At 39.7% G+C, this 16,466-nt stretch overlaps 1 protein-coding gene across 2 annotated transcripts in view; it reads right to left on the reverse strand.

Moving 5' to 3' along the window:
• Window positions 1-16,460, reverse strand: part of CUL3 (cullin 3) — a 110,699-nt gene extending 94,239 nt beyond the window's left edge. Inside the window, exon 1 of one of the 2 annotated variants that reach the window (XM_006890284.1) lies at window positions 16,381-16,460. In XM_006890284.1, coding sequence (XP_006890346.1) covers window positions 16,381-16,446 — 66 coding nt within the window. In that variant the 5' untranslated portion in view covers window positions 16,447-16,460. The remainder of the gene's footprint in view (window positions 1-16,380) is intronic. The other variant, XM_006890285.1, reaches the window with a different exon arrangement.
• Between the last annotated feature and the right edge of the window lie 6 nt (window positions 16,461-16,466).

Consider the following 16,466-nt stretch of genomic DNA (forward strand, 5'->3'; position numbering starts at 1 on the left):
GGAAGATTCATCAACAACCTACATTATACAGATGACACAACACTGCTTGCTGAAACTGAGGAAGACCTGAAGTGCTTGCTGCAGAAGTTCAAGAATTGCAGCCTTCAATATGGATTGAAGCTCAATACCAAAAAAAAACCACTGGCAGCATCATTATAGATGGTGAAGAGACTGAGATTAATAGCTTTAGTTTGCTTGGCTCAACAATCAATGCACTTGGTCGCAGCAACCAGGAAATCAAGAGATGAACTGCACTGGTAAAGTCAGCTGTTAGGGACCTCTCCAGAGTACTGAAGAGCAACGATGTCAGGCTGGAGACTAACATGCGCTTGATCCAGGCCATAGTCTTTGCAATTGTGTGCTATGCGTCAGAGAGCTGGACAATGACTAGAGATGATAGAAAGAATTGATGCCTTTGGGCTGTGGTGCTGGAGAAGAGTGTTGAATATACTATGGACTGCTAGGAGAACAAACAGGTTTGTCCTGGAGAGCGTGAAACTGGAATGTTCCTTGGAGGCAAGGATTCTGAAGCTTTGTCTAACATAGTTTGAGCATGTAGCAAGGAGGAACCAGTCCTTGCAGAGGGACATCATGTTTGGAAGAGTGGAGTGACAGCACAAGAGAGGAAGACCCTCGATGAAATGGATTGATTCAGTGATTGGAGTAATGGGAGTAGGTGTATCAGAAATAGTGAGGGTGGCATAGACTATAACACGGTTTAGGGCTCTTGTACACAGGGTCCCTATGAACCGCAAGCAACTCCATCTAGAAAGTGATTTTCCTTCTCATCCCCTTGCCATCCTTGGTAACCATCAGACAATGATTCTTTCTCTATATAAGCATTTTCCTTGGCTTGCTTTAATAGTAAATTTAGAGAGTATTTTTCCTTTTATGCTTAACTTATTACACTCAGTATAACGTTTTCAAAGTTTATCCATATTATATAAGGTGCCTCAAAGTTTATTATTCTTTAACACTGCAGAATATCCCATTGTACGTACATACCAGTTTACCTATTTGCCAAGTGATGTGCACTTAGCTTGCTTTCATTTCTTTACTATTGTGAGTAATGATGCTGCAATGATTACAGATGTGTACTTACCCATTCTAGTGCAGATTTCCCTATTTCATGTTCTTTTGAATTTGGGGAACCAAATGTCTGAAGGAACAAGATAAAGGCTATGGAGTAGATGGCGTAAGATTTCTCAGCAAAATTCTATGACAGTTCTTGCTACCTTCAAAGAATGAACAGTGATTTGTCATGATGGAAAAAATTCTTGGCATAACCTTCTGGCTTATCACCAATGCAATTTTCCATTTTCTGAAGGCTTTTCCCACCATAAGCTGTCATGATTGTCCTATGTCCTCAAGAGAAGTCTTATTAAGACTAACCCTGTAAACCCACAAAACGGGCGCCATAACCTTCTCCAATGAACTGCCTCTAATTTTATTAGCTCAGCAAATCTCCTTATTAACAACTGTTTAGACTGGGCCTTGCTCTCTGCACCCAACACTTGTCTCTTGCCAAAATTCATCCCACAAGAATGTCTTATTTTATTATCTTCAATATTTATATCTTCAATTTATTATCTTCAGTATTTCCTAAATGTCAGATGGAAGTTTCGGCTCTCTGACCAGTTGACTGCCATACATGTTTAATGCAATCATTTTTAAGGCATCCCTAAACAGGTGCACCACCCAAAACAGGTATACTTCTGAGAGGACTGTCAGCAGCCAAACACTGACTGCAGAGACATGCATGAACTGAAAGCCTATCAACAATATTTTACTTACTTTCAAATGTATTAAAAGTATGTATGAGTGTATGTGTAATGTTTCCAACCTCAAAGGGGGGGGGGGGACAAAAACCCACCAACTGAGATTTAGGAAGACAATGATAATAAAAGCCAAAAATAATAAAAACTGATTTTTTAAAAAAGAAGACTTAGGACAGAGACATAAAAACAAAGCCTAGTCTTAAATTACAAATTACCTGTGTTTTGTCATGAGATGGATTTACCTTGAATCTAGTGAATTAAGTTTACAAAAGTCCCTTGCAAGACCCACCACCTAATTTTTATTTCTTTTCTTAAAGAATACTAAACTGTGTGACCTTCAAAGCTTCGACATCTATCTCGGTTAAAAAATTAACAACAACCCAATAATTATCTTTCCAAGAGATTCCTATTAAGATAGCAAATATCACAGGAGCTAGCAAATTCTTAACAGAATAAAATTCCCCTGTATACTGTAATAGCTTGCCTCCAGAAACTCTATGAACTTGGAGAAATGATGTAAGTTATATAAGTGTTCAGGCCTTTCGTTTATAGGGTCGCTAGGAGTCGTCTATGACTCGACAGCAATTAACAACATACTGTAATGCAAAGAATATAGACTTATGAGTCAAATACATCTGGAATTTGAATTACTATCCTTTACGAGTGTGAAATTTTTCTAATCCTAAAATAGATTTAAAACAAAAGTAACACCATCTATCTTAAGACTGTTGTAGGGACTTGGGACAAATAATCCAAAATACCTAAAAATGGAGCTCTATTGGCCTAGTGGATAAGGAGCTGCAGTGTACAATTTACGGCTTCTAAAAATCTGCTGGAGGGTCAGCTATCAGTTGGCTCATTCTGACACAAACGCACACAACATCATCATCAAAATAAAAGAATTAAGCTGGAATTACAAAGAAACATCTTCCACTAGTAATACTTTAACATATTTCAATGGCATGTATAAGAACAGCACCCCAGATCTTTCCTGGCATTTCAGCAATCTTAAATATTAATCATGGTGTTTATTTAAACATTGTAATTTTAAAGGTATAAATTAGCATGAGAAGAAAATTTTTCTCCATCACATTGGCTTATACACATTCAAATTTTTTTTCACTAATTATAAATCTGTTCTTCATTCAGTGTACATGAATTGTCAACTCACTAAATAAGTTTTTATAAAATATATTCCTTCTTTTCCTTTTAGGAAAAAAGATTCTTCCAACTGCCTGGCTTCAGTTTTTTAAAAGAAACATAAACAATGAAATAACTATTTAACATAAATTTGAGTATTTTGGAGCACATGGCAATCTGAATTTCAATACCTATGTATAGATATAAAAACTAACAACTGCCATTAAGCAGTCCTCATTTGGTTTCTGAGGTTACGAATCTCTAAAGGAAATCACCCATCTTTCTCAAAACCATTTGTGACTTCAAAACCATATTAAAATTTGGGACCACTGTTTTCTTAAATGACTACAGCTAGAATAGGAATGAAGTCAAATAATGAAGTCTTACTCGGTTACATTTCAACTTTAAAAATTACTCTTCCAGAAGTTCTGCTTGAGACGGCCGGACAACCTCCTCCTGTCCCAATCAGATACGATTTGATGGTGTGTACACACACACACACACACACACACACACACACAATAAAAATGTAAAATAAATAAATTTTAAAATGACTTTCGGGAAGCTCTGGTGGCCTAGTGGCAAGGAGCTGCAACTACAATCCCAGAGGCGCACGGTTCAAATCCACCAAATGCTGTGCCGGGGAAGGAGGGGCAATCTCCTCCTGTACCAGTCAGATCTGATTTGATGGTATGCTCACACAAAAATAATAATAATAATAAAAAAAAAGACTTTTAAAAAATACACACTCATCGTTTACTGTTACTTAGCAAAAGAGATGAAGCAACTCAAATGCCAACAACAAAAGAATGGATAGAAAAATGGTGGTGTATAGCCACACAGTGGAATATTACACAGCACTGAAAAACAAGGACTTCATAAAATATTATACAACATGGGTGACCCCAGAGGACATTTTGCTTAGTGAAATATCTCACTCACAAAAGGACAAATACTGCATAACACCACTGGTATAAAACATGACTGACATGGAGGTCAGGGCAAACTAAGAGGGGATAAATAATGAACACTGCATTAGAACAGATGGAGGGAAGAACTGTTTAAAAGAAATATATGATTAGGCATGATTTGTATGGCAATAGTCCAGAATAAGTGCACAGCAAAGTGGACTGGGGAAGAGGGGAAGGAGGAAATTATACAACAATGAATGAATATTTGAATAGTTTTTTTAAAGTGAACTGGGGGGATAGGGAAGAAAATGTTCGACAATAAATGAATGAAAATCCAACTGTTCTGTAAACTCATTAAAAATCACAATTTAAAAATTTCAATCTAACAGCTCTAGTTAAGATTTCATGTTACTAATTATAGCATCAAACCTAGATTTCCTACTAATTTTATTAATCTGGTCAAGGAGGGATTCTCCTTATCATTAAAAAAAATATATCACAACCTTTATAGAGCCCTTAATATATCAGAAAACAATGAAGCGCTGCTCTAAATGATTAGAGGAGCCTTTGAATAACTCTACTCATTTGGGGCCCATTAGACTGAGACTTTCTAGGTGTGTGCTGGGTACCAAAAAAAAGCTAACTGTGTCCTTCCTCTATAAATAAGGATACAGACTATTTTGTAAAATGCCCTCGCTGTAAAAGGAGAGTCTGGCAGTTGTTACGCTGTAGTTGCTGAGTACAAATCATAGCGATCCCATGAAAAGCAGATGTGAATTCTGTCCTACCCTGTGCCATCTTATCCCCCAACACTTTTGAGCCCACTGCCACAGACACTTTATTAATCCCTCTTATTGAGGGTCTTTCTCTCTTCTACTGGCCCTCCTCTACCCTTCCAAGCAAGATGTCCCTCTCCAGAGAACGCCTCTCCTACCAAGATGCCCAAAGTTATTATCACCAAGATAGGACAAGAAACACCTTCCTTCTTCTCTGAGACCAGAATAAAGATGATGAAAATGAATAAAGATACAGGTTAAAAAATATAAGGAAAAAAAAGAAAGTAAATTTTTCCTCTCTTCTACTCCTCCTAGTAAATAGATTAACAGACTGGGGGGGGGGGGCGGGTATAAAAACTGGAAGAATTTTTATCTTACAGTTTTAGTTTCACAGTGAAGCAGTCACCATTTCTCTGAAGAGAATTACCAATAAAGAGTTTAAGGTCAGTGATTAAAATTTGGAGTAAGAGCACATGTGAGGAAAGCCTGAAAACACTTAACAAAGAAAAAAAAAATAAATCACCGAGTGTTAATAACTGTTCAGCTAAGTTGGAAACCACCTTGTGATTTTATCCTGGAATGTACAATAATCTAAAGAAATATGAGCAGTGAAGATAGATAGGTGAGATGGGGGGGTAGGAATTAGTATGAAAGAGAGATGTAACCAGTAATAGAGGTAGAAGTGGTTACATTACAGACAATAATAGTCTTGAGGTCCAAGTATTTATTAATGTAAAAGAAATAAGCAGTAGAAAATAATAGTAGTTTGTATTTACTCATAATGGTAACTACCTGCCAGACTCTAACAGGAGCCGTGCCTATAGTAACTCTATCTTTGCAACAACCTTATGAGGCACAAACTATTATCAGTTTACAAAGAGAGACTGGCCAACAGGTAAATGATTTCTTCAAAGTTCTACATCTAAGAAAGTACCAAGACAGATTATATAGTATTGCCACTTTAAGATTTCTAAATATCAAGAAGCTGCACTGCAATCCCAGATAAATGGTTTAAATCCACCAGATGCTCTGCTGGAGAAGAAGGGCAATCTCCTCCTGTACCAGTCAGATCCGATTTGACAGTATACACATACAAAATAATGAAGAAAATGTAAAAAAAGTAAAAATATTTCTAAATACTGTGATGACAGGCTCCAGGACAGGGTAAAAAGATTACAAGAATGTCTGTCAGTTGAGTCTACAAGATGCTCTGCTGGAGAAGGAGGGGCAATTTCTTCCTGCACCAGTCAGATCTGACTTGACAGCACACACACAAATAAAAAAAAAGTCAGGTTTGATTGTTGTTGTATATGTAGTACCTGTCCTACAGAAGCTGTTATTAGATGACATTTCATAGTAGAGACTGAAGATTTTAAGCTGATTAAAAGAAGGGCTACACCTATAACCATGAGACAAAGTCTGTGAAGCAAGTATTAAAGTCTTTAATAACAACACAGCATGTATTACATGACCTTGAGAAGAGAACAGCTGGCAAGAACCTGCACCATCACAGAGGATGATAGAGGTACCAATAAAATGCCTTTGGGCCAATGATTCAAAGATTATAAAGAAAACTTACCTCAATCCAAGGACAAAACTAGCTTTCAGTTGGAAAAAAGTACAGAATTGTAAGAACAAACTCAGGACATACAGGGAATTAATTAACAAAAAAAGACAGCCAAGGACTCAACTCCAAATTACTGCCCATTAACCTCTACTTTTAAGCCATTATTGGTTTAGGACTCTAGGCTAACTACCCTCCACTGAGTGCCACACAAGCTTAAATGACATCTTATGACTTCACTTTTGGCTTAAAAAATGTTCGAAAACTTCAGAGGACACCTGCACCAGTCCCCAAGGTTTGCCTTAACATGTAATTATTTAATAACTACTGACTCAGTATGTAAAAGAGAAAACTCTTGTAGTTCAAAATTATGTTTAGTATCATCAGACAGGGCCCACAGCCTAGCTCTGAAGTGAAATGCAAGGAGGGAGGAAGCAAAAGAAAGAGAAATGAAAAGAAAAAGGTATTTAAAAAAATAATACCCCACCCCCCCAAAAACCCAAAAGGTGCTTTTTTTATACGAATGCATAATGTACATATTAACAAGCAGGTGCCAAATGAGGGCTGATTCCTTTGGTTAAGAGTACTTGAAAATACTACAAATACTTACTTGATTCTGTGAAGAGCATTATTAGAACTTTTTTTCTTTGTAAATACTTTTTTCTACATTATTTTTAAATTGTGATTTTAAGTCAACATTTACAGAAAAGCTGGGTTCTCATTCATTTGTTCAAACACGTCTTTCATCTCTCCTCCCCCAATTAACTTGGTAATGCATGCGTTGTTCTAGATTGTCATACATACACTATCTAATCATCCATTTCTTTCAAACAGTCCTTCCCTTCACCTATTCCAGTGTTCAATATCTATCCATTCTTTTCCTCTTGCCTTCCTCCACTCCATGTCCTATTCTCGTTCACAATGATCTTACGCAGTATTTTTCCTTTTGTGACTGAAATATTTGACTCAGCATAATGTCTTCCAGAGTCATCCATGTTGTGTAGTGTTTTAAGTTCACTGTTTTTTCAATGTTGCATAATACTCCATTGTGAGAATATATCAGTTTCTGTATCCATTCATTTGCTGATGGGCACTTGGGCCGTTTCCATCTCTTAGTTTTGGAGAATAATGCTGCAATTAAAATGTGTGTGCATGCACTGCTTTGGGTCACAGTTCTGATTTCTTAGGATATATTCCCAGTAGTTGGACAGGTGGGTCACATTCTAGTTCTAACTTTTTGAGGACTTGCCAGACTGCCTTCCACAATGGCTGCACCAATGTAACTTCTCTTTAAACTAATCTCCCTCTACACCTCACCCATAAAGAGCCTGTAATGTATTCTTTTGGAAGGGTTGTAGTGGTACCAAATTTATATTCCACTGATTTTTTTAGTGTGGTTCTTAAATTGGCTCCACACTTTTCAAAATATACATCCTAAAAATTGTAGCCAAAAGGGGGGTGGGGCACCAATAAGTATACAACATTTTTATTTAACTACTTGAAAAAGCAATTTAACTTGAACATACACATTTATATAAATACTAAATAACACGGAACTGATGGCAGTTATAGAAGTTCCGCACAGGTACGATGTTAGTCATAGAACAGTTTATATCTTTTGTGCAAAACTTCCTCTCAGTTATATTGGACTTAATGACACTTAACCTCTGCTAAGTGAAACTAGTGTTATATCTGGAGGAACACTCTTCCACTTTGTACATCACTCTTTGTCAGTGTTCAATATGAAGTAACCTGGGTTGTTGTGATGCTGAACCTTATTCCATTGGGGTATCAAATACCAGAATGGCTTCCCAATGTGGACCGTGTCTAGTGGAGCTCCCAGTTGTAAAACAGGTTTGGAAGCAGGAGTGGCATCCACTTCCTAAACCACATTCCTCTGGAAACTCTATGAACTTGGAGAAATGACAGTTATGGAAAGGCATCAGGGTTTTTGTTCATAGAGTCGCTGTTAATAGGAGTCACGCTCTACTGGATGGCAATCAACAACAACAACAAATACACAAATTTTGGCATCACATTTTAACACTACTAGATAAAAGTTCTAATGCTATATATTTTCTTCAGTTCACAACAATCCCCTAAGGTAAGTCAAATTGTTATGTGTCATCGAGCCAGAATCGATTCACAGTTGACCCTCTACAATGTTTTCAGAGGCAGAACATCGCACAGAAAGAGACTGTTCATGTTTCTCCCTTGGAGCATCTGGTGGATTCGAGAAATGTGGCTTTGAGTTGGCAGCACAGTTCCTTACCCTCTAGGTCATAAAGATTAATCATGTTTTTATTCCTAATAAATCATAAAAAGAAAATAAAGCTCTAATTTACCATTTTTCCACCAATAAAAATAAGAGTATGTTGGGTAAGACAATACTAAACAGCAAAAAATTAAACTGATAGAACTTAAGAAGTTTAATTACCACCAGAGTCACACTGCTTATGTATCATAATTAAGCTAACCTTAAGCAAATTAATTAACCTCTCCAGGTCTTACCAGTACCAGGTTTACTTCAGTAAGCAGTACCTTTTATTATCAAGGCCCCTAGATGGCACAGCTTGTACCGGACAAATTAAAAGCTTAGTGGTTTGATTCTACCCAACAGTTTCAGAAAGAAAAGTTTGGTGATTTACTTCTACAGATTCCAAATGGTGTGCCATCAAGTCAACCATGACACACAGACAGTGTGACTCCTTGCTACACAAGGTTCCCAGAAGAGTTTTCTGTTGTTGTTTGCTGTCCAGTTGGAAGAGGCCCTTTAGTGGGTGTTGAGGAGCAATAAACTGCACAGAAGATTCCTCATCCTTCTCCTATAGAGCTTTGAAGAACGTGCCTTTAGGATTGCAGTTCAGCTCCTTAACACTAGGCCACTAAATTTCGTAGGCTGTAACTTTTATGGAATTAGCTCTGGGGGCATCGCCTGTAGAAAGCTGCACGTCTAGTTCAAAGGCCTTGCCTCCCCCAAGAATTCAAATCCTCCTGCTGCAAGCAAAAGTTCAGCAGTTCAAGTCTACCCTGTGGTTCCAAGGAAAAAAAGAGGTTAAAATTTGCCTCCTGAAAGACTATTCTTGTGTGCTGTTGTGTTGGAAGTGACTCATGGCTGACCCTGTAGTGGGTTTCCAGAGGCAGTAAATCAAACAGAGGGAGACTGCCCATCTTTCTCCCACAATCTGTGGATTTGCCTAATTTGAGGCAAAATTCCCTTAATTCTCAAGTGTAAAAGAAAAAAAAGCCTACTACACTACAAAGCCTAACAACTCCCTACCACTAAGCTACTGTTGTTGTTATATGCCTTTGAGTCTCCTTTGACTCACAGCGACCCTATGTACAACAGTCCTAAACCCTGCTCTATCCTGTGGCAATCTTAGAGCTCCCTTAAAGATTAGTCCTAGAAACCCTATGGGGTAGTTTGGTCCTGGTCTACCAAGTCACTGAGTCAGAAATGACTCCACTGTAGGATTTCTGGCCTTGTTTAATCTTTATGAAACAGACCGACAGCCAGCTTTCTTTCAGAAAACAAGTGAGTAGGTTAAAACCACTTTTTTGGTTAGCAGCTGAGACCTTAACCACTGCACCCTTAGGGTTCTGTTTCACTGAAAAGCCTATGAAATGTAGTTCCACTCTGAAAAACAGTGTAGCCACAATGAACTGGAAATGCTGTGCTACCAGGTTGGGTTCTGTGGGGGTGGTGGCATTTTGTGTTTGGGTTTTGTTTTGCTTTGTTTGGGGTTTTTTGTCCTTTTTAAAAAAAAAAAAATCAACACATTTACTACATTTCTGGAGACAAATAATATTTATCAATTATTTAGCCCAGTAATCCCACAATCATAGATGGGTACAAGCATTTATGGGCTTAAATAGTTACAGTGCCATATTTACAAGAGATACAATGGAGAATAACTAGAAACAATCAAAACACTTGGCAGTGGAAAAACTGGTAAACAGATATATCACTGCAGTATATTACACTGCCATAAAAGATTTTTCAAAAATATGAGCACTAAGATGTTGTTTTTAAAAGCCGTATATAAAATGAAGAGTGTTCTAGCAGCATAGTCCATAGTAAAGTGCAAGCACCTCTATGGGAGAGAGATGGACAAAATGCCTCAGAAATCCACCAAAGGATCAGCTTTATTGGTTACAACTCAACAGCAATGAGTGGTGCAATACAAAATCATGTATTACCTCAATTTGCTCTGTACACTCGTGTGCATGAGATTAAAAGTAAACAATCAAAAAATCTAATTTTGTTAATATCCAAGTAGGATTATGATTTTTACTTTATCTTAGAAATTTTTATATTTGCCAACCTTTCTACCATGATTAGATATTACTTTTAAAGTTACAGAAGCTACAAAAAGTTAGAATGCAGTGCTGTGACAGACTGTTAAAATATTTTCACAATACACTGACTGATAAACTGATATTAATGGCAATCCATAAATGACTGACTCAGAACTAATTCATAGCTAACCTTCACTGGATTTCCAAGGCCATAAATCGCATGGGAGGAAAACGGATTGATACTTTTAGTTCTTTTGATGATTTTACAAGGGACAATCAATAACTAGTTTCAAAGCGGCATTTTTTGAAACTGCAAAGTGTTCAATAACATTCATAAAAATCTATAAAGCCTGCTAAAGAACATCAGAGAATCCTTTCCCCTTTCTTCTTGTTATGAACTGTCAAGTCAGATCCAGCTGGCACAGAACATTGCCATTCCTTCTCCAGTGGAGCATCTGGTGGATTCTAACTATGAGCCTTCGGATTGCAGGATAGCTTCTTGCCACTAGGCCACTGTAGCTCCCACACCCATATAATCTTTAATAAAAATTTACCTCTAGAGTCTCCCAATTTTCAACACAAAGGGAAAGCAGGCATATTGTTTACTTTTCTATTCTTTATTCTATCACCCTTCTAAAAAAAAATGCTACTGGCAATAATATAAAAACAAAGCCATAACTATTGTACTGTCACGTGTCGTCAAGTCACTAGCAACTCTTAGCAACCTTATGTACAACAGCCCTGAAACCTGCTCTATCCTGTGCCAACCTTATTGTCTCTGACACACCAACCCCCATTTACCTCAGTCACTGTCCAGTTTTCTGACACGTAGCAAGTAATGGCAGACTACTGCCTAAATCAGGCACACCTTGGTCTGCAGAATGGACATCATTGCTCTTCAGTATTCTGGAGAAGTCCCTGATAGCAGACTTTCCGAATGCACTTTGTCTTTTGATTTCTTGGTTGTTGGTACCAAGAGTGTTGACTGTTGAGCCAAGCAAACAAAGCCGTTAATAATCTCAATCTCTTCACTCTCTGTGTTTCACTGACTATAAAAAGACAGTTGCCTGTGTGGATCACAACAAACTGTAGCTAACTCTGCGAAGAATGGGAATCCAGAACATTTGACTGTACTTATGCGAAACATGTATTTGGCCCAGAATAGTCGTCAGAATAAAGCAAGGACAAACTGCATTTTCAAGATTGAGAAGGGTCTACACCAGGAATGAGTCCAATCTCCATATCTTTTTCAATCTATACGAAGAACAAATCATCCAGGAGGCTGGGCTCTGTGAGAAATGGGGTATCAAGACTGGAGGAAGACTCATCAAAAATCTGCATTATGTAGATGACAACCCTGCTTCTGAAACTAAGGATGACCTGAAGTGCTTGCTGCAAAAGGTCAAGATCTACAGCCTTCAATATGGACTGAAGCTCAACATCACGAAAACAAAGGTCTGTATTATAGAGGAATATATTTACAAATAATATACTATCAAAACCAACAAATTTTCCCATCACATTTTTATACTTCTAAGTTTAAATTTAATACTGGCAGTGATAATTTTCTAGAACCATCTCAACTGCTAGGTAAGAAAGACAATGCAAAAGCAAAACTTGATAGATCCTGACTTCCTGGTCTCACTAACCAGTCCTTTCTACAACTGTTGTTTTTCTGTGCCATCAAGTCAGACCTGACCTTCCAGCAAGCTTTCAGAGGGAGTTAACTGCATAGGAGGAGACTGCCTATCCTTCTCCTGGAGCAGCTGATGGATTTGAAACACGTGCCTGTGCCTGTGCCTGTGCCTCTGCCACTGCAAGCAGAGTTTCTTGCCACTGGACCAACCACAGAACTTCCTATTTCTACGACTAAAGAGGTTCAAGGAGAAGGTAAACCAAAAGTCATCTCAAAACTTAGTCTAGGTATAGGCAACATTATAATGATTGTCACTCCTTACCCACAAATGCTCTATGGGAGGGGGAATACCACCAAGAATAGAATAATAAATTCATAGTTAACTCTCTGTTCTGGACAATTTGCAAAACCCTTATTCAGCTCTTGTCAGTAAGTCTAGGCAGTTCCAGGCAAAATCTCTTTAATTCTTAAGCAAAAAGAAGCTTCCTATGCAGATAAAAGTTATCAAAATGTGCCAAACATTAGTCAGAAAATCAAAAAGAAAATTAACTATTCCGTCTAGACACGCTTACATGCATCACAAATGATCTTACCAATCATCCCTTTTACTCATGTCAATTCCTTTTGTGGGCTCCAGCTAATAACAGCCACACCATTCACTGACCATGCTAGGTTATTCTCTATGGAGTTCAACTCGAGTTAAGAAGAAGGAACATAACCAGGGTCTCTTCTTGTCATAATTTAGCATGCTTTTTCCCCTGGGTAGGGAGGCAGTCAACCTGCTCCCAAAGTTCACCAAAAAATTGGAAGTTCAAGTTCTGTCCTTCCTTCTTCCTCAAGCAGGTACCTCAACATATAGGCCTGACTCCCTACTTTCAAAAGCAGTCATGCAAAATCCTATAAAGCACAGGTCCACTATAACACATACAGGGTCACCAAGAGTAGGATTTGACTTATATTAACCTGCATATTCACATTAATAGCAAAAATAAGTTTCCTAGACCTCAAGGTAGAATGATCATAGTTTATGAGGGTAACTGTCATATTTCTCAAGTCCTGAAGAAGAACAGCAAATTCTAAGCCAAGAACAGCAAATCCAAAGGGCAGGACAGCATTTTCATTCAAACATTTTCTTCCATTCTAATGAAGTGTTTCATGCTCATGAAGACAAAATTCTGGATAGTACAGATGGCAAAGACTGGCTTTTCAAAAATAAGGACAAAAGGTTTACCTGACAGCAACCAACCCTTCATATCCGAACAAAGTCTCAGGAGTAAAACACGTGGTGGCTGCCAGGAAAGAAGAGCAGGGACTTCTTGGGGCAGCATTACTTGGTCCAAACCCACATGGTTTCCAGAAGTTTCACAACTACAGCCTCCTTTCTTATAAAAGTTTTGTAGCCCTTGCTGTGATTTCGGGTACCAAAAACAAAAAAACAAGTTAAAACATATTAACAAAAAGAAGTAAAGTATTTTGAACACTGCTGGAAAGCTTACAAATGGAATAAAGTTTTCCTGTCAACAATTTATAAATACAGAAAGTTACTTGTTATTTTCCATCATAAATGGAATAAAAATCGTATGAAAAGATCTACTTAAAATGTAAATTATACTTTAAACTGAGCTATGGCTGATTTTTGCTCTTATGAACAATGATTAACATGCACTTAAAACACTGAAATGAACCTAATTTTCTAAGAGGACTCCCTCTGAGACAGGCTAACACAAATAAAAATTAGCCTGTATGTTCAGTCACCATTGTGTCCTTCAATAAATATAAAAATGCTCCCAAAATATATTTTTATATTGTACAAAAATCTGTTTTGTGAAACATGATCAGAGAAATGCTTAGGAATTTTGGTAATTTAAAATGTACCCTAAGCCAGTGCCATCTTACCCCCAAAGGTTCAGAGCCCTTGTTCACTAGGTTGCTGTGTCACAGGACACTCAATGGCACGTAACAACAAAAATGTACTCTCAACTGTAGTAACTATAGATCTAAATGTTATATGTAAAATCTAATAATTACAAGTATGTACACATGCATACTCATATGTATTATTTCTAAATAGATTATGTATTCAAGATTGCTGAACTAGAAGGGAAAAGGCTTATTCTGTCCTACAGGTCTCTCTTATCAGTTAGAACTGATTTGATGGGAGCAAGTTTATAAGTACCCACTCAACAAGGAGGAGTAAGTCATTTAAATATCATACCACTGCGTTCAAGGAACTACGACTCAAATGCTAAAATATTTAATAGTTCATTCAAGTGGGAACTATCTATAAACAACATTATTAATACTTATAAAATAGTAACAGAAGAATTTCTGTCTATATTTCCAATCAGTAATATCAATTACTATACTGAAAAACAAATTCTAGCTACAATGTTTATTAAACCATTTTAAACTTACAAGTCAAAGTATAACTTAAATGGTTTATTTTAGCACATAATCAAAGGGCAACTTAAAAATAAAATCTGTCCAGTACTATATGATAACCTTGCACACAATTTTTTATTTTTCAGGTAAAGGGGTAACAAAATTCACTTTCATGTCTTCCTTTCAACAATACATGCTCCAGACAACAGGAATCTTGTCTTTTCAAGTTCTACTATGACTCTCTCTCAACCTCCTGGACACTATCTGACACAATACTCAGGAAATACTAAACTGAATGAAGAGAGGGAAGAACAGATATAAGCAGGTAAAGCTAAAGAGATCAAAGAGATCATACATAAAGGTACAAAAGAGAGACAAATGTTGAGTGAATCCAGTAACATTAAAGAGGTGAATTAATAACAATGTGAGCTAGTCCATATTTTGGAAACAGCTGTGAAGTGGAAGAGCTCAAACTTCAAGAATGAGCAAAGTCAGGTAGTAAACATTACCCACACTGCCTTCTCTATAAAACTACTGATTTCACACAACTCTACAGCGTGCTTACAATGGTCAGGACTGATTTAGGAGGAAAGACTATTACTATTACATTCTCGAGTGGCTCTTTGAGTGGCTGGTGAACATCAGGCCTCCTTGTCAACATCTCTCAAAGGTCTGATGCAGTTTCTCACACTCGGGACACACGTCCAAAAATCCCAACTCCTCTAATTAGTGTCCGAACATTTCATTGTCCCAAGAACATCCTTCTTTCTGGTTGCATCAAGCCTAGCAGTTTCTCCCCATTGTCATTCCCATTTATGGCCCTGCAATTTCTAGGATTTTGCATCAGGTGTGTCTGGTCTTTTCAACTTGACTTTGGAGAGGTTCTCAATTCTGGGGGATGAGAAGACTCAAAGGAGAGAAGGGCATTACTTTTAAGTCTTACCTCGCTGCAAACGCTGCACCTTTAAAAAGCAGAGTATTTTTTTTTTTTTTTACAAGGAGGTAGCACAAAATCGCCCCCTCCCTCCCTCCCTCCAAACGTCTCGTAGGTTCAAGAGTCTAAGGCAAGCCAGGGCCTTCTAGAATGCATTCCACTCCAACTGCCAGGGCTCCGGCGCTGCCCTGCGTGTTACCGGAGCGACCTGGGCACATCCGTCTGTCCTGTCCGGGGTGGACGCGGGACCCCGGGTCCCCTCCCCTCTGCCCCGCGCACTCCGAGCGAGTGACTCACACCCAGAGAACAGAGAAGTTCCACGGCGGAGTCACGGGCGGCCAGGAGCCACTCGGGGGGAGGCCCCTGGATGCGGGCCCCGGGGTGCTGACCCCCTGGACGCGGGCTCCGGGCTCGGCCGCCGAGGGCCAGGCTGCTCGGCCGGTCCTGCAGGGGTCTGTCCAGCGCTCGGATTCCGCTCACGTTGTCAGGACATGACCATTGTGCTGGAGCGGGAGCGCTGTCCCCGCTCGGGGGGAGCAGGCTGGGCGAGCCCCGGACCCCCCGAGGCCCGGGCGGACGGCCGCACGTGGAAGCTGCCCGCGGGGAGGACCCGGCCCGGCCGAGCGGGGGGCGCATGAACGGGGAGCGCGGGGGCCGAGACCCGGCGGGAGGCGGCGGGGTCCCGGTCCCCGAGCCCCGCACCCAGCACCCTGGTCCCCGCACCCCCGGTGCCCGCAGCCCCGGTCCCCGAGCCCGCACCCCGGTTCCCGAGCCCCGCACCCCGAGCTCCGCGCCCCGGCCTCCGCACCCCCGGTTCCCGCACCCCGGTCCCCGAGCCCCGGCCGGCGGCGTGGGGGCGGGGAGGCCGAGCCGCGGCCTGCTGGCCAGCTGAGCCCGGGCCTCGCGTGCGGCTCCCGGCCGAGCCCCGGCCCCGGGGTCCCGGCGCGACCAGCGACTCACCGGAAAGGCCCGGATCCGCATCTTGGTGTCCTTCCGGCTGCTCGTGCCTTTGGTCAGATTCGACATGGTGCTCGTCCCCTCCCCGG

The sequence above is a fragment of the Elephantulus edwardii genome, unplaced genomic scaffold (genome assembly GCF_000299155.1).
Source record: "Elephantulus edwardii isolate Elephantulus edwardi_28Jun2011 unplaced genomic scaffold, EleEdw1.0 scaffold00087, whole genome shotgun sequence".
In the NCBI taxonomy this organism is placed as follows: Eukaryota; Metazoa; Chordata; class Mammalia; order Macroscelidea; family Macroscelididae; genus Elephantulus; species Elephantulus edwardii.